General features: G+C 40.8%; 1 protein-coding gene across 2 annotated transcripts; it reads right to left on the bottom strand.

The window, feature by feature from the left end:
• On the bottom strand, nt 1-18057 carry LOC115801266 (protein TFG-like). Of its 2 annotated transcripts, none has more exons than XM_030759034.1 (8): nt 17922-18057; nt 15631-15844; nt 15418-15501; nt 10781-10927; nt 8265-8432; nt 8002-8148; nt 1316-1408; nt 1-1202 (listed from the first exon to the last, which is right to left on the bottom strand). In XM_030759034.1, exons 2-8 carry the CDS (start codon nt 15812-15814, stop codon nt 811-813), a joined length of 1215 nt encoding a protein of 404 aa, XP_030614894.1. In that variant the 5' UTR covers nt 15815-15844; nt 17922-18057; the 3' UTR covers nt 1-810. The 2 variants fall into 2 exon arrangements, with proteins under 2 accessions (XP_030614894.1, XP_030614895.1); XM_030759035.1 differs by having other exon boundaries at nt 1-1199.
• Nucleotides 18058-18215: the final 158 nt, after the last annotated feature.

Here is an 18215-nt window from a genome sequence, read left to right as displayed (position 1 = left end):
TGGGTCTCAATCATTTATTAGGTTAAAGAAAAAAATGTTACAGTTTATACATAAACAACTAATCTCACTTGAAGGAGCAATTTGATTTGATATTAGTTAAAAACCAGTGATAAGAGAGAAAAAGGAATAGCTAGCTTTACTTGAGGTGATATTAGAAACTAAACAAAAGAAGTCCTCTTCATGGAACGGGCATCTATACCTCCCATAGGCCATCACTTAGCTAGTGTTCCCACCATCACTGACATATCATTAATACCGACACGGTGATGAAATTGATCAAAAAGAATTAAACAAAACAAGACTAAGGGGTAACTTTTCATTGAGATAGTGTTTTATGAATGCATCTATGTTGAGGAAATTCAAGACAACAGGTGGAGACTTTTGCAGTAAATGCAGACTGAATGCTGATCTTTCTCTCCAAGTGAAGCGTTACCATGGAAAGGACAAACAGTTTGTGCAACAGCCTGTTTTGGTCTTCCAGGTGTGTGCAGACAGACTGGATACATTTTTACCATGACAGATACAAGAGGGCCGAGCAGACAGCGGAAGTGGCGGGAGAAGACAGGAAAATAACACAAGGAGCACACACCAGGGCCAGAACAGAGTGGTGTGTTGGATCGACAGCGTACAAACACTAACCATCAGACTCGAGGGGGAGGGTGCTTTTTTTTTTAATATTTGGATTTGATAATTGTACAAGGGGGTGGGGGTGGGGAGGTGCAGAACAGTAAACCTGATTCCTGCACCCATGTCAAACAGCTGGAGCCACATAGGATGATGATGGGATCCGTAACATCTGTTATCCTCCTTTTACCGGTACCCAGGCCCTGGTTGAGTGTAGCCCTGGCCATAAGGGGGGCGGTTTCGGGCATACGGGTTGGCAACTCCAGGTGGAGGGGTGACAGTGCTGCCTGGAGGTGGGGTGTATCCTGGGCGGGGTTGGTACCCTGAGGCAGGCTGGGAGCTGGGCGGCATGCTGTAGTTAGCAGGCTGGCCAGCCTGGGAGGTGTAGTTTTGTGGCGGGAAAGCTCCTGGTGGATACTGCTGGCCTCCCTGAGGTGGATGGGTCTGCTGCTGCTGCCCTCCTTGGAAGCCTTGAGCTGGCGCTGCACCAGGAGCTGAAGCCTGTGAAGAGGGAGGAGCGTAGTTCTGGAACTGCTGCTGTGGCTGTGGAGGGGCGCCGGGCTGAGGGCTGTATCCTGCTGAGAGACAGGGGAGAGTTTCTTTAAATTCTCTCCAGAGATAAAAGAAATCCACTTCACGAAACAGCAGCTACCCATTTTTCTGCTTACATCACAACCACTTATATTCTTACCTGGGTACTGCACACCATACTGCTGCTGAGGTGGGGCACCTGGCTGTTGAGGAGGGTATCCACCTGGAGCTTGGTATTGCTGGTACACTTGACCTGAAGAGGTGGGGACAATCATGATCAGTGACAAAGAATTAAAGACTGTCTCACAGGAATATGAACCACTGTTTATTAGATTCACGTCCTCATCATTGCTTTTAAAGCAGTGAACTTGGAGGAAACACTGAACTGAACAACAGATTTTTTTTTTCTTTTTTGTGGCATTTTTGGCCACCGTGGCTTTTATCATCAGTGGAGAAAGACAGGAAATGGGGGAAAGATACAGGGGAAGACATGCAGGCAAATTGCGAAGGGCCGGGACGCGAACCTGTGCCACCCGCACTGCAAAGCGGCATATGTATGTGGTCACCGGCTTCACCACTAAGCCACCCGGCTTCACCCTGAACAAGAAATAATTAACATAAATACTATTAATGAACTACAAGCACAAGTTTGATTACCTTCACTGGCTCTCAAACCACCGGTTATACTAACCACTGCTGTAACAGCTTAATGAGCTTTTTGGGAGCATCTTTTCAGCAGCTAATTTCAGTATAATTCTTGCTACCATGATCAGCAGGCTACCTCCACAGGCATTTGGGAAGATTAAAGATTAGGATAGGTCTCAGGTAACTGGATGCATTTACACATTTGCAGCAGCTTGCAAGTCACTTAGCTGCATTTGGCTTTTTTTTGGGAAATCCAACATCATCTGATCTACCGCCAGACACACGTGGGACCATCTTCATGGATACACCTGTGCATCAGGACAGAATGACACAACTGCTTTAATGAAAACAGCTGCAACCACTTTGAAATAACTATCTCCCACAGAGACTGCTCTGTGGCAAATTACAGTAAGATTTGGCTTCATGCGAGAAAGCAGCCTGCATGCGCCTGAGCAGACCTAAAAAAAAAAAAAAAAAAAAAACCAAAACAACACTGCAGGCTCGCAGACATAATCCTGTATTTTCTTGCATCACAACAAAGTAGACGTGTCTATGTTTGCAGACAGTGACATCCTGCAGAGAGTTTATTAACTATGACTTCACCGGTCTGCACCGCTTACAGGCACATGAGAATGATCATGTCTAAAAGTCGAGTCCACCAAATATTTTGCTTTAAATAATAAACCTGGAGCATCATCACTTACATCGTTTAACAGAGTCAGTAAGCAGGAATGTATCTTTCTTGACAGTGGTGCCATTGCACATCTTTTTCACCGCAAATCTTTTTGTTATTGTTACTTTAATTGGCTCATTAAATTTTCTAATCAAATGCCCAAGAGTTCAGCAAACGTGCAAAGACCTGGCAAACAACTGTTCTCTCCCTTAACAAGGCCTAAATGCTACCCCCAAATCTCCGGCCTGGCAAATAATTAGGGTGACGATGCATGAAAAGCACAAAGAGAGAAGGCCTAATGAAAGAGGGCTGGGTTCACTGGCTTTTCAAGTACTGGTAAAAACCGGTGCTTATTTTCCACAGTTCTTGGGAATTTACACTAGAGGAAAGTTGGAGCACCTATCAAATTATTCTGAACATTACTGCACTTAAAAATAAATCCATACAACTACATGTCAAAGGAATTACTCATCAAAAACACATTTCATACAGTACATAGTAATGTCTGCTGGAATATTCAGTCTGGAAACACTGGTTTGAGAGACACCTGACAGCTAAATACTTAAGAGTACCTCTTTGATGTCTCTTTACAAACACTGCAGTGGTGTGGCAACCATGTGTTATCTTCTTTAACATGAACACTACGGTCTTAAATGTGTGGCGAAGCATGTGTGTGAAATTGGCTTCTCCTGTTCTCCTCGTCTGTAATCCATCATGAGAGTTATGTAAGGGAGATGGGCGGATGCACGGCTGTCTGACCGCTTTGGCCTTTCACTTCGGTGTACCCCAAGAGGTCAACCATCAGGGGCAAAAGATATGACAGGAGGCAGAAGAATGATTTTCACTTTGGCTGTAGTCCTGCTGACCTCTCCACATGCCTTTAGAAGGAGTAATGAGGTTCTATTTTTAAATAAACATTTCACACCGAACACACATCTGCCCATCTGATAAAGAGTCTCATGTAACTGTTGTGAGTCACTGTTACATGCGCACGTGTTTACAGTTTCTTTCTTTCTTGCAAAGATGTAAAAATTTTGCCAAGCGTCCATCAGATGATGGCGTAAAATCTTTACCATCTGCTTATGGATCTTGTTAGCAGAATTCTTACACTAACAAGTAACCTAAGCTTGCATTAAAAGTGAGCTTGAGGCTACCTTTAAAAAGGCCACACATGCTCAGTTGGCATACAGTCTCACATATTACCATTTTTATAAATTCTTTTGCATTGACTGGCTGCTCTGATTTGCCTTAAGGCTTTCATACTAGTCTGCAACCGAGGACAGGAATAACGTGAGGGAAAGAAGAGCCTGTGCAGGATGTAGTTTACCGTCTTTGTGTGCCAACCATCTGCAGCTCTGGAAGTAAGCAGAGGAACTCAAAAAACTAAGGAATAGAAAATGACAAACTGCTGCTGTGTTGGGCATAAAGTTTGAATTTAGAAGATCATATCTAACCTCAGCTGTGTAACTGTTATTCTTTGCTGTGCAGGGAGAAAACTCGCAGAGATCAGCAAAGTTAGAGTGCAGTGTGGTTAAAGTTGGTTTACACATGTTTGATGAGGTGGATGACTCTCACGTCAAACACTAACGGTCGGTCAGCTACCGAACATCTAACTGCCTGTCCAGGTGTGTGCCGTCCAGCACACACCTGGACAAGATCTAAAATGTTTTTGTTAGATGCACCCACACATCAGGTCTTCAATGGCACAATAATGTTTTGTGTCAAATGTATTAGCATGAAATGATGGTAAACTTTATATTAATTAACTTTCATTTAATAAGTTGATATTACTAGTACTACTTCTTTTGGCTCCTCCCTTTACGGGTCACCACAGCAGATTATCTGCCTCCATCTCACCCTATTCCCAGCATCCTCCTCTGCCACATCAATCCTCTGCATGTCTTCCTTCACTACACCCATGAACCTTCTCTGTGGTCTTCTTCTTCTCCTCCTGCCTGACAGCTCCATATTGAACATCCTTTGTCTAATATAACCATCTCTCCTCTGCACAAACTAACCAAACTATCTCAGCCTTGCCTCACTTTGCCTCCATGATATTATTACACATAAATAAATAATTACAAATAAAAAGGTACATAAAACCTATCAGGAAACACAAACAAATTCTAAAATCTTAACTGTTTTTTGCCGGGTCTCTTTTTTTATGCACTTTATTACAATTTCAGCTACTTCTTAATCTGCCACACAATTTTTCACAAAGTAACTGATACAATTTCAAAAGTATGGTGTTTATAAGCATAAATGATTAAAAATATGAACACAATGCTCCTGAAATCAGCATCAGCTAGTGACATCTCTATTTTAATCCTTGAAACTTATTTTAATTTCTCTGCCTGCCATATTGAGAGAAATCATGTCATTACAATGAGCCCTCTCATGTTTAATTTCTACAGTCTGGCTTCAATTCACCACCTCAGCTTATGTGTTGTCAGGTTTCCCTAAGGCCTAATTCACACAGGCCTAGAGACCAGCTGTTGACACCCCCTCCTGCCGCTCCACGGCAACCTCCAGTCACAACGGAAAAAACGTGCATTCCCCAATTGGTTGGTGAGCGATTGTTTGTGCGACACAAATCAGAAACAGCAAAAAGCAAAAGTTGTGCCTTGTTCTGCGCCCAGCACGTTTCAAAAGATGCAACTTTTACTTCAAAGGTGAACATTCTCCATTTCCAGGTTGCGTTGCAAATTTTCATTACCGCTTGGTGAGTAGTTTGCGAATGTTTGGTCACTAGCATGTTGCTGCGGTCACCAGTATAGTTCACATGGAGGATGCCAACTTGTCTCCAATGCACTCACATACTGTAGAGGTTTTCAGTGCAGCACTCTTTACCACTTTGCAAACAATTCACATTAGCAACTGCCAGCAACCACTCTCCAGGGGGTTAATGACTGGTCTCTCTAGGCCTGCATGAAAGGAGCTCAGCTGCTGATTTCACAGAGACTGCCGGAAAAATCCAGCACCCACAAAGTATCAGCGAATGCGCGCTTTTCCCCTCATGAACGGGCGTTGCCAGATGGTTTTCGACAGGTCTCTAGCCCTGTATGACTGGGGCCTAAGAGGTTTAATGCTTCTGTCAGTTTTGTCATAGTTATACATGTTCTCTCATCAAATTTTTTCTTATAGATTCAAGATTTTTGCATGTATGGCTCCTTTTGCCTATGAAACAGTTATAAGTGAGGCTCCATATCAACAAGTTACATATTTGTCTGAAACTCGTGTCGACTCTCTTAATCTTCCTGTGACACAAGTAAAAAAAAAAAAAGGATCCAACAGTTTTCTGTTCAGTTGTCTGAGTAAAACATAGTGTGCTGCTGGCTAACTCCCTCTATCTTCTGGACCAGCTAAACTCTTACTATGCCCCGTGGATAGGTTCTGCTGCTCTAACCAGGCCAAACCACAAACCACCAGTTAAATGGAAGTCATACAACTTGTGCGCTGCTCTTCAGTGTAGCAGGTGTGGTCAGGAGTCTGCAGAGTGACTGCTCAGAGTGAAAGTTACAGCTCTTGCAGGGCGCAACATGAGGCTATTTCATCACTCCACTGGCCTCCACATTCAGCTGAGCCAAACCACAAGCTCCAAACAATCCAGCACACTCACAGCAATGAGTGAAACGATACAAATACTTCACCTCTGTGGCTGCACCTGGCTGGCTGTCTTTTACAACAAAAGATAGGCCAGAAAGTGTTAAGTGAGAAGTTTGGATAAAGAATGAGAACAAGCGCGATTGGCATGGAAGACCAAACCCCCGGACAGCTGGATCCTAGAATGTAGCAGTGTTAACAAAATTATTTTTCCCCCCCAACATGCTGCCTGGTATGTTTTATTCATTTATCTTTATCAGGGATGTGTCAGAGTTAAAAATTGCACACAAGGGAGAGCTACGATAAGGCCTGCTGAAAGATGCATATTAATAACAGTGGATGCTCATGTTTACACTTCGTTAAGATTAAACTGTAGCTTAGTGGTGATTAGTTATTCAAAAAAAAAAAAAAAAATCTGTTGCTTCAACAGAAGAATGGGTCAGAATGCCAAAAAAACAAAACAAAACAAAATAAAAAAAAACACGGAAAAACAAGCTCACAGTATGTGTAATAATCAGTAAATATGGGAAATGGAAAACAGATCATACGTCAGTGTAAATTACACTTGTAAATTGCACAGAACAATCAACCTTTGCAATTAAATTAGTGGGCCTCATTCACTAATGAATAAATGTTCCTGGTGCACAGTAATAATAATAATAAAAAACAGGAGAATTTCTGACTAAAGTAATTGAAATAATAATGCTGACCTATCCACAGTGTACTTTTCCTCTTGCCCAAGGTCAGCTACATATGCATTATATGCCTAATCACGCTCCAGCACAACTCTAAACTGGCTAAGCAGCTAGGAGCAATGACTGAGCTAGTGAACGCTCTCTCCCCTGAGACGGTGAGTGTTGTTTTAACATGGTAAGCATTTAAATCTAATCTATGATCACAAATATGAAGGAAGTATCAAGAACTTTTTTGGGTTCTGTTTAACCTGGACTGGTGAAATCTAGGTGAAAGGTGTGCTTATTAGAATATTTTAAGGAAAAGCAATGATAAAGGCAACACCTTTCCATTAAATATTTATTCTTTGTTACATTTAATTCATTTTTATTTTATGTGCATGTTTTTTTGGTTTGTGTTGGAAAACTGTTAAAATGACAAATGAAATTCTTATAATTTGTGCATGCGGTGTATGTTGCTGCAGTGTGGGCCGTGACCGCTTAATCACCCACAGTGCAGGCCGCCCTGTGCTCTGAGGTAATTCTAAAGTTTTGTTTTGTACAAATTTGTCAAAGAAAATAATAGATGACTGCCACATCTGTGTGTGAAACGTTCCTGCACTCAGTCTAAGCACAGATTTGTGTGCACGCACTGTTTGCGAATGAAGCCGATTGTGTTCTTTTAAATCAACTATATTTCTCTTCATTTAAGCTATTCAGATCCAAAGAATATTCTTAAATTCCATGAATATCCACTAGATCATCTGTTGTTGTTTCTTTGGCAAGATGAAATATAAAAGCTTAATGAGCCACAAACACCAAATAATGGAAATCGACCCTGCACAATGATAGCAGTAGAAGCTGGTGCTTATAACAGAATGTATCTAATAAACTGGCAACTGAATGAATTTCTATTTTATTTTAAAACATTCTTCAGTTTAATTTTTCAGGCAGAACTACTCTTGGAAAACAAATTGTCCTGGATGAGCACTTGTAAACATGCTTGCTCAGGAGGCAGTCACATTTTAATAAGGCTACTTTGGTGGCAAAGTTGGAAAACCATCCCATTTAACAGCCCCACTGTAAAACATGTAATTGCTTAATCATTCACACTGCAGGGTCTCTTATACCCTGTGCTTATAGAGACATCTGCAACAGTGCTGATTTTATTTTTTTTTTGAAGATAAGTATCTGCCTCAGAAGATGTTGTTATTTTTGTATTTCCTTCAGTAGATGTGTATGTGAGTGTCTCACCATCCATGCTCGCTGGGGGTCCCTGCTGCACTCCAGGATACGGAGCCTGTGGCTGGGGTGGCACTCCTGGCTGAGGTGCTGCAGATGAGGAAGAAGCAATACTATCAGGGGTTCCTGAGCGCTCCTCTGCTGCAACTGCTGGGGGAACTATACAAACAGCACACAAAGGCACAGACATGAATGTCTCATTTAGCAAGTACACAATGAAACAAAATAAATGATCAAAGATAGCATCTTCTACAGTATCTGAACTTAAGCACTACCTGGGGCCTGGTCCTCGCTCAGGCCAAAAGAAGAGATGACATTCTTGTTGACCTCATCCTGGTTTTTTAATGGGTCGAAGGCTGACATGCTAGCTGCACTGACTGGAGTGGCCTGTTTTACTGTGGGGTCAGCTGCCACAACTTTTCCTTCACGTCCATCCACTGATTCTAAAAAGGAAAGCGTAAATGTGGCACTAAGACAACATTTTGGCTTGTTTAGATGCCACAGAGACAGAAATGTAATAAGGTGAACGAGGGTTTGGGCATTCCTGACAAAAAAAGTTTTCCAGATTATCCCCTTAAAATATTTAACTCAGTCAATCCTTAATGGGAAAAAAAGAAGGAAAAAAATCATAAAAGCAACATATTTGTTAAGAAGTGATAATTATTATAGATATATATATATATATATATATACTATATATAGATATATATATATATATATATATATAGATATATATATATCTATATATATATATCTATTCTATACTATATATATAAGAATCTGTCACTTTATAGCTCATAAAAAATTGCAAACTGAAGCCCAAAATCAGTTTCAATGTAGCAGCCTACAGCTATAATATAATATAAAAGCTTGGTCGGTTATGATTATTCAGAAGAGCTCGTTTTTGCTCAACATGTGCGCATATGTGGGCGAGAGTGACCACAATCAAACTGGACTGATCTAGTATGTAACAAATTTAGAGTCGAGCTGCAGACAAATATTCGTTTAAAAATGCATTAAATGATTCCAGCAGTCACTGACTCCAGTAAACCGTCTCAGTCTGGTGCCAATGTCTTTGTGGGATACAGCTCTTATAATCCTGCCTGCAATACTGTGGACTATGAACCACTTTTATTTGTCAAGAAGGTCACGCAGTCCACATCAGCAAGATTATAGTGAGACCCAACATACAGTACTGTCAAAAAGTATTTTTCCCCTTTCTGACTTCTTAGCTTTTTGCACCTTTTTCAGATCAAACTAATTTTAATATTAGTAAATACAAAATACAGTCTTAAATGATGATTTCATTTAAGTGAAAAAAAGCTATTCAAACCTACCCAGCTCCATGTGAAAAAGTAATTGCTCCCTCTTGTTAAACTGTGATTAATGACATTTTTTTTTTAGAAAACCCAATTGAGTTTCACTAGTCACACCAGCCCTGATTAGTGCCAGACCTGTTGAATCAAGAAATCCCTTAAACAGAACCTGTCTGACAGCGTGAAGTAGGCTAAAAGATCTCAAAAAGCAACACATTATTCCACAATCTAAAGCACCTCAAAATCAGCTGAGAAACAAAGTCACTGACATCTATCAGTTTGGGACTCCAGTGAACCACAGTGAGAGCCGTTATCCATAAATGGAGAAAACTTGGAACAGTGGTGAACCTTCACAGGAGTGGCCATCCTACCAAAATTACTCCAAGAGCACATCGACAACTCATCCAGGAGGTCAGAAAAGAACCCAGAACATCATCTAAAGAACTGCAGGCCTCACTTGCCTCAGTTAAAGTGAGTGTTCATTATTCAGACTGGACAAAACAAACAAAAATTGGATTTTTTTGGAAGGTTTGCATCTCGTTACATCTGGCATAAAAAGAACATCAAACCAACAATCAAACATGGTGGTGGTAGTGTGATGGTCTGTAGCTGCTTTGCTGCTTCAGGACGACTTGCCGTAATTGATGGAATCATGAATTCTGCTCTCTACCAGAAAATCCTGAAGGAGAATGTCTGAAGCTCAAAGGCACTTGGGTTATGCAGCAGGACAATGATCTGAAACACACCAGCAAGCCCACCTCTGAAAGGCTCAAAGAGAGAGGTTTTGGAGCGTCTAGTCAAAGTCTGGACTTAAATCCGAGATGTATTGGCATGAGCGTAAACAGGCCAATCATGCTGGAAAACCCTTCAATGTGGCTGAATCAAAACAATTCTGCAGAGAAGAGTGGGCCAAAATTCCTCCACAGCAATATGAAAGACTCATTGCCAGTTATTGCAAAGGCCTGACTGCAGTTCTTACTGCCAAGTGTGGCAAAACCAGTTATTAGTTTTAGGAGACAATTACTCTTTCACATAGAGCCTGGTAGGTTTGGATAGATGTTTTCCCCCTTAATAAATTAAATCATTATTTAAAAACTGCATTTTGCATTTACTCTGGTTTTCTTTTCTAATATTAAAATTTGTTTGATGATCTGAAAGATGAAAGTCTGACGAATTTGCATAAAACTAAGAAATCAGCCAGGGGGAAAATACAGCACTGTATGACAACTTTAGATCTAAAAAGGAAACAAAGGAGAAACTATAACAAAAAGAATGATCAAAACACCTGATTACAAGGATCTCTGCAGGTGTGGAAGAACTGTTGATTATCCAGTGACTCTTGTCCGAAGTACACATTCATGTACATATTTCATTGTTGTTGTTTTGTAATGATTACTCACCAATACTGAATTTGTCAATAAACTTATATTGTATAATAAGGTTACACGGTCTAGTTTGCATGTGAGAGTGCTTACCACTGTCTGGTGCTGTAGCAGCCAGACCAGGCTCTGTGGGGGGCTCCAGGGTATCAAGGAGGTTGTTGACTTTATTCCTGAGCTCAATGAGCTCCCTGCGCAGGTACTTCACCTGACTGGATTCCAAAGGCCGCGGCTGACCATTAACTGCAGATAAAAAGATGAAGACAGAGGCCCCAAGAAAGAAAAATCAGAAAAAAAAAAATCATTTATATGGGTTAAGCAAAGTCAAACTTCTCCATCCCTGAACAGGTTACTGTGGAAACTTTTAAATAAAAAAAAAAAAATAAATAAATAAAAATACCCCCTTTTGTACATTACTGAATCTGTATCTCATTTATTTTGACATTTCTCCCAGTTGGGGTAATACTGTCTAGAACTGCTTGTTGACATATATTCTGGTCTAGATGTTAGTCAGTCAGGAATATCTGGGTCAGATTGAACTCTAATGAGGGCGCTGAATCAAACAGCATTGGCTCACACTCCCAGAAACACCTCAGTGCCTGCAGACTTATTAATAAGTGTTTATAGGGATTGACGCCTGACAATAAAATCACACAGTGAACTTCACGTTAGGCGTTGGACAAAAGTTACACTGGAAATACACAATTAATAAACAACACCTGGGAGCTAAGTGGCTAGTAAAAATGTGTTGAGATTTTTAGCTCAGAACATGCTGGTAAAAAAAAAAAAAAATAAATAAAATATATGGCTATATGACTTCTGCACTTCAGTGGTTTGGAAAGCAATAAAATGTGGGCATGTTATTAGTGATGATCTGTTGGCTCCACACTCTACCTGGGATTACTCAGATCATCTATCACATGGTTGCTTCCACAAAGCCATTCACAACAGCTGCTGCACCGAGCAGGAATCCTCATCACTGCGCCCCGACAGCTAAGCATTTAACTAACAATGGAGCTGGGTTATTGGCAATAAACTGAAACCTGCTAATCTGCAGGAAACACAGGACAAAGCTGTTCAAAATATTCAACTATATGTGACCTGTACCATATAGGCTTCTCAAGCTACTTTTAGCCATTATCGTCTCACTGACCAAAGAGTGAAATTTCCACTGCAAAAAGAATAAACTGGAGCTTGCTCTACATTCCTCTCTCACACAAGTTTCTCTTTCTGACTGAATAATGCTGAACGGAGATGGATGGGCTCACGAGGCACTGTGCTGAGACGCAGACCGTCATGGGATTCCAGCTCCTCTCCCTGCCTTTGAATACAACACATGTTGGACGGTGTAATTTCCACGTGAGGTCACGACATGCGATCAGAGCCAGGGCTCTGCTTTGATTTGTACGAAGTAAAACAACTTTTTTTCTTTTTTAAAAGAAGACGGGGGGAAAAAAAAATCTTTCAGCTTCCATGCTAATAATAGTGGCTACAGCAGGAGTGACTGAGAGCAGAGCATAGGAAACAACATCATGTTGTTAATACAGTTTCAAGAGTAGTGTGTGTGTGTGTGTGTGTACTGCACTTTTAACTTTGTGAAAAAGGCTTTTAAATGAGAATAGTTTTAACACATGGTTTGCTATAGTTACAGTCACACTCTTTTCACAGCTGTAGGGAACAGTTTAAAGACCCTAAAGTTGAACTTTTATTTATACCATGCTTTAGGGCGATACTCAAACATGACTATTTGGATATGTTCATTGGTTATTTAAAACACAGGTTCACATCACTACTGAAAACCTAGTGACTCGGCCTCAAGGTTAGTGACTACTCATTGCTCTTAAGCAACTTTTTAACAAAATAAAAGTACCTACTGTAAAAACTTATGGACAACACTGCTACACAGTCCACTCAGATACGGCATGCCTTTCTCTCTACGATTCAGTGAGTGAGCACGCAGATGAACACTGAGGTACAATGAAGAGATCCAAGCTTCAAAATATTTGCCGTTTATTACTGCCCAATCTCCAGAGCCCAAATATGGTATTCGAGGCAGTACTACTGTGCTCTGCCTATGTTCCCATGCTGACAAATCTCTAACACTATTTATTTACAGGCAGGAAAGACAATGTTCTAAAAATACAAGAGTATCCACCAGCCAAACACTGGACAAAGTCTTGGCTGTTGTGTTAACAGAATAACAAAACACCTGTACTGTAAAAATGGCCTGTCGGAAAGTATGATCACGGAAAGAATCAACGTATATTTTCACAGATTCAGATCTGGTGTATACTGCTTTATATAAACATATATTTTTGCTGTGATGGAAAGAAAAAAATTAAAATGTGGCATTTATGATCAGTATATTTCAATCAGCATCAATTATCAATCTATTTCTATATAAACATGAATGCACCTTTTTTCCTTAGACATAACAGATTAACTAAACTGATGGCCTTTATTTTTAAAAAATATGCTGAGAAAAAAGGGCAGCACGGTGGCACAGTGGTTAGCACTGCTGCCTCACAATTACATCTGAAAGGTCTGGGTTCGATTCCACCTTGGCCCAGGCCTCTCCCTCTCTCTGTGTGTGGAGTCTTCCCATGCTTGGGTTTCCCCCCACATTCCAAAGACATGCACTTACTGGGGTTAGGTTAATTGGCTACTCTAAATTGCCCATAGGTGTGAATGAGAGCGTGAGTGTGAAAGGTTGTCTGTCTCTCTGTGTTGGCCCTGCGACAGGCTGGCGACCTGTTCAGGGTGTACCCTGCCTCTCGCCCTGTGACAGCTGGGATAGGCTCCAGCCCACCTCGCGACCCTGAACAGGATGAGCGGAAGCGAATGGATGGATGCTGAGAAAAAGCTTTTTTATATGCACCGTTTCATTATGTGTTATAAAAAATATATATATAATTCCCATCCATCAATCCATTTTCTGCCACTTATCTGGGTAGGCGGTCTAACCAGATATGCCCTGGCCTCCCTCTCCCTAGCCACCTTCTTCAGCTCTTCAGGGGGACGCCCAGGTGCCCTCACGCAAACCGAGGGGCATCATCTCTCCAGCACGTTCTGGGATCTTCTCCCAGTTGTACATGTCTGAAACACCTTGCCTAGGAGGCTTCCTAAAATCAGATGCCCAAACTACCTCAACTGGTTGCTTTTAATATGGAGCAGTAGCTCTACTCTGAGCGCCTTCCAAAAGACTGAGGTCCTCACCCTATCTCTAAGCGAGTGCCCAAGCGCCCTTTGGATGGAACCCATTTTCAACACTTGTACGTACCTTCAATCTCATTTTTTCAGTCACTATCCAAAGCTCATGGCAATAGGTGAAGCTGGGAATGATTGACATTACAATTTAAAAATATTTAACATTAATAATAAAATTTCTCATTTAAAACTTAAGCCTGATATTGACTATAAACCGAAAACACTTTACCCATGAGGCTAAAATGTGTACTACAAAACACAATCAACACAGCCAGGCTTAGTTTGCATTAGCAGGCTTGACAAAGCATAAGACCCCAATCTTTCTGCTTCAGACTCTGTGTGCATGACACGTCATTCTTCCACACAGCGTGAACTAATCAAGAGCTGCTTGATTAAGAGAGGAATAATAATATACTTGGAGCTTGTTTTAAATCAGAACTCTAAACATAGCCTGCTACAGATTATATGATCAGTATATTTTACAATAGTGATATATTATGGTGATGTAGCCAGGGGCCTTGTGATCTGCTGGCAACATGCCCAGGGTAAATTATGCATCTTGCCCTGTGACACCTGGGACAAGCACCAAACCTGTACTGGGAAATTGGCTAAGAAAATGGATGGATGGATGGATGTAGGCAGGTTAAAAGAGAGAAGAGAGGAAAAAACAAAAACAAATGAACAAAAAAAAAAACCCAACACATATCCCACTAACCCATTAATCTCACTTTGCAGTGCATCCCTTTGATCTAAGTCAATTTTTATATGACTTCACTTTCAGACAAATAACATACTAGATGTAAAAAGCTCTGTAAAATCCCAGAAATCTCATGACAACTTTTTTTTTTTTTTTTTTTTAATAACTGACACCAAAAGGCCCCAACTGCCATGTCAGGGTGAGGCCTGCTAGCTGTTGAGTAAGTGGTTATTCAGCGAGTTACACCTGCTGAGTTACTGAATGACTGTGAAATTATCCGGGTTTAGCTCACTGGGTTGGGCAGGTGACCCATATGCTATAAGAGTTTGATTCTGCTACGGGCCATTTGCTGTGCATCTTCCTCCTGCTCTCTCTCCTAGCTTTTCTGTAAACTCTCATCTGTCCTGTCATAATAAAGGCAAAAAAGCCACACCAAAGATACTAAAAAACAATTAGCATGTCTGAAATTTTAAGACTAGGAACCAGAATAACTGGTAGAAAGTATATCCATCTACTACTTGTCACAGTGTTTGTTTATTTAATCAGCACTAGGAGACAGAAATTCCATCACAAATTAGTGAGAAGGGAGTGCAGCTCATTTTCATTTGGACAGTAATAAGCTGAGGTTTGCTGTTTAAAAAAATAAGCTGGACTGCCCTCCAGTGACTGGCTGCTGTAACAGCTGAAATAAAAGACCAAACATCTTCAGCCTTGAATTCATCAAGAAAAAAACTTGTGTGGATGTGTAGGCATATCTATCTATCTATCTATATCTATATATCTATATATATATATACAATCCACAAGAGAACATGTTTTGATTTCTTACCAAACAAAGTCAGTTTGAGTATTCTACTGCACTGGATGGCGAACGACAGGTCAGAGCTGTCAAAAATAGTAATAAGGTCATCATCTGTAAATGGGAAAGCGAGACAAAACATCATTAACCATAGAATAAATTGTCATTTTCAAAGAAAATGAACTACACCTGTCACCAGAGGACAACCTGACACTCACAGGCCTTGTCTGTATCCTGACTCACCTTCATCCTTGTATTTGATTGTGACCTCGTCGTTACTCTGCAGCTTGCCCCTGAAGACACGCTGCATCATCAGCACCAGCTCATCATAGGTAATGTCTTCATTATGGATGGGAATACGTCGGATGTCGTCACCCAACTGGGCTTTGATGATCAGCTTACCGCTCAGGTCCAGCTGGCCGTTCATGGTGCCGTCTGACCTCTTCTGCTCCCACCACTTCACACAAGTAGAGAAGAGGTTTTCACACGTTCAGTGCAGCCTTGAGCTTTTCTAGACATTACCCAACAAGGGGTGAGACAGTCACACTGGACATAAACCGGTCTTTACCCTTCCAGCTCCCTAGTACAAAGTAGGGCTGTTTAAATAATCACATTTTAATTGCAATTACAGTTTGGCTTCTAGTGATTGTCAAAAGAGGATAATCCTTAAAAAAGAATTATGCCACATTGTGTTTTTCTTTTCTTTCAACCCTCCAGAGTCTTTACCCACCAGGACACTATCTAGAAACTGTCCAAACTGAATGTGTGAAAAGAGCTGGAGTGAAAAACAAAACATTCCCCATGCCCAGGCAGTTCATTTGCATTTATTTTCATAATCTCTTCTCTGTAGGGTTCAAATGGAAAATCGATTGAGCTGCTAAAATAGTAACAGTAGGATAGAACAGTAATACAGAAAAATGATAGCATGTGTCATAAGATTTTTTTTTAAATTGCGTGAACCCCAGAGCACAAAAAATTGGCATACTGTTTGTAATTGGAGCCATGCATGCTGCAGTGCACTACTAGACAGTAAAATGACAGTTAAAAGAACAGCAGTAACTGTGCTTGGCATTCAGATCGCTCAGCTAGTTATTATTACATGTATGTCTATCTTACAAAATAGAAGATATTAATTAAGTCCTTTTTTTTCAAACTAGTGAAAACAGTGGAAAACACTGGGTTAGAGCACTGTAAGTGGGTCAACAGGTCAGCTGCTGTGTGAACAGCTTTATGAATAAAATGTGGCTGTTACATTAATATGCTGAAATTAGCAGCTTGTCCTCACTGTGACAAAGCTCTCTTAACCCTAGAACACCAATGCGCAGTTTTGTAACATTATTCCCATGGGTGAAAATCACCTGACTTTAGTGTTCGAGGGTTAATGTTGACTGAGGTATGGGGGTACACACAGAGCAGTAGAGTTCTTCCCTCTACTTAAATGATTTGATTAGTAAGTCTCCCCCAGCAACAAAACTATTTCACCGTAGAGTCTAAGGGTCAAACATTTTCAAGTGAGGTGGCAAAGACTATACAATCATAGACCTCCTTGTGGACTTTGAGCCAAAACATCATTCTTTCTGATAGGAGAAAGCTTTCAAAGCCATTTGGTGAATCATACAAAGTAACCTATTTACTTATATCATATTGGTAAGACAAATCTCCTTTTTTTGGTACACAATAAGAGGTCTGCACTAATCAAACAAGGTGGGGTGCACACACTGTGTTAGACTAACGTAAAGCTCATCGTTTGCGTATAGTGTCGACTTGGATTACCTCTGCCGTTGCCTCCTGATGTTGTAAGCTGAAGTATATACTCTGGTTGTCCGGGCCAGATGAGTAATTGGCTGGATGCTAGGGATTGGGCGGTAGCTAACGTTTAGCGTACAGTACCGTTCAATGGGCACGACTAGATAAATATTTCTACCGAAACTGGATCCAGCAAGTTTATTTCTGGAGCACCGAAATCAAACGTTTCAAATATAACCGAAGCGAAACGTAAACTTTTAGATAATCGTAAAAGTCGCAGTCATCCGTCAATGGCCCATCAACAGCTATGACTGCTAACGCTTGTTAGGCCTTTTCACCACTGCCATGTCAGTGCTGACAATACACGCCACATAAGTTTAAAAAAAATATATACATATATACATATATATTTATTATGTTGCATAGCTGAAGGACCTGCAATACAATATTACTTTTACTTTTTAACAATGGGTCGTCAACGAGCTGTTTCCTGTGTAACTTAATAGCTCTACCCGTAACAAAGCTACGCAAGACGGTAAACTGGTGATTTCCCAACTTTGCCCTTCTTAGATCCGATCAAATTAGTAAATTACAGAATCTTAGGTTAAACAAGTCCCCATGTATCAGCGTCCACACCTGTTTGGACGAGCTAACCTAGCGTAAGCTCCCTGCGTAGCTGGCTAGCAACATAACAGTACGTGATAGCATAGCAGTTGCTTTGTAGTTAAATTATAACATAACTCGCTTTCAAACCCAAGAAGTGCTGTTTTCATTTTTTTTTTTTTTACCTGAACCAGGCGACTTGACCACGATGTATTTCACGGGTTTCCCCCAAACCCTGAAAATCTAATCTATTTAGCTACCCTAGCTAGACCGGGGCAGCAGCATCAGGAAGTGTCCTCCAAACTGTCAACGTCAACCAGTACGTGGCATTCACTGTGCGCAGCCGCAGACCGTGTGCGGAAAAGTCCGTCGTGAGCGCAGACAGGATAGTTGAAAACAAAAGATCAGTCAATAAGCTGAACCGCGTTTATTTCTTGTTCTCTTTCTTTTTCATTCTTTAAAAAAAATCTTTTCAACAA

This window comes from Archocentrus centrarchus, chromosome 21, assembly GCF_007364275.1.
Source record: "Archocentrus centrarchus isolate MPI-CPG fArcCen1 chromosome 21, fArcCen1, whole genome shotgun sequence".
In the NCBI taxonomy this organism is placed as follows: Eukaryota; Metazoa; Chordata; class Actinopteri; order Cichliformes; family Cichlidae; genus Archocentrus; species Archocentrus centrarchus.
This window is presented reverse-complemented; position numbering and strand designations above follow the sequence as displayed.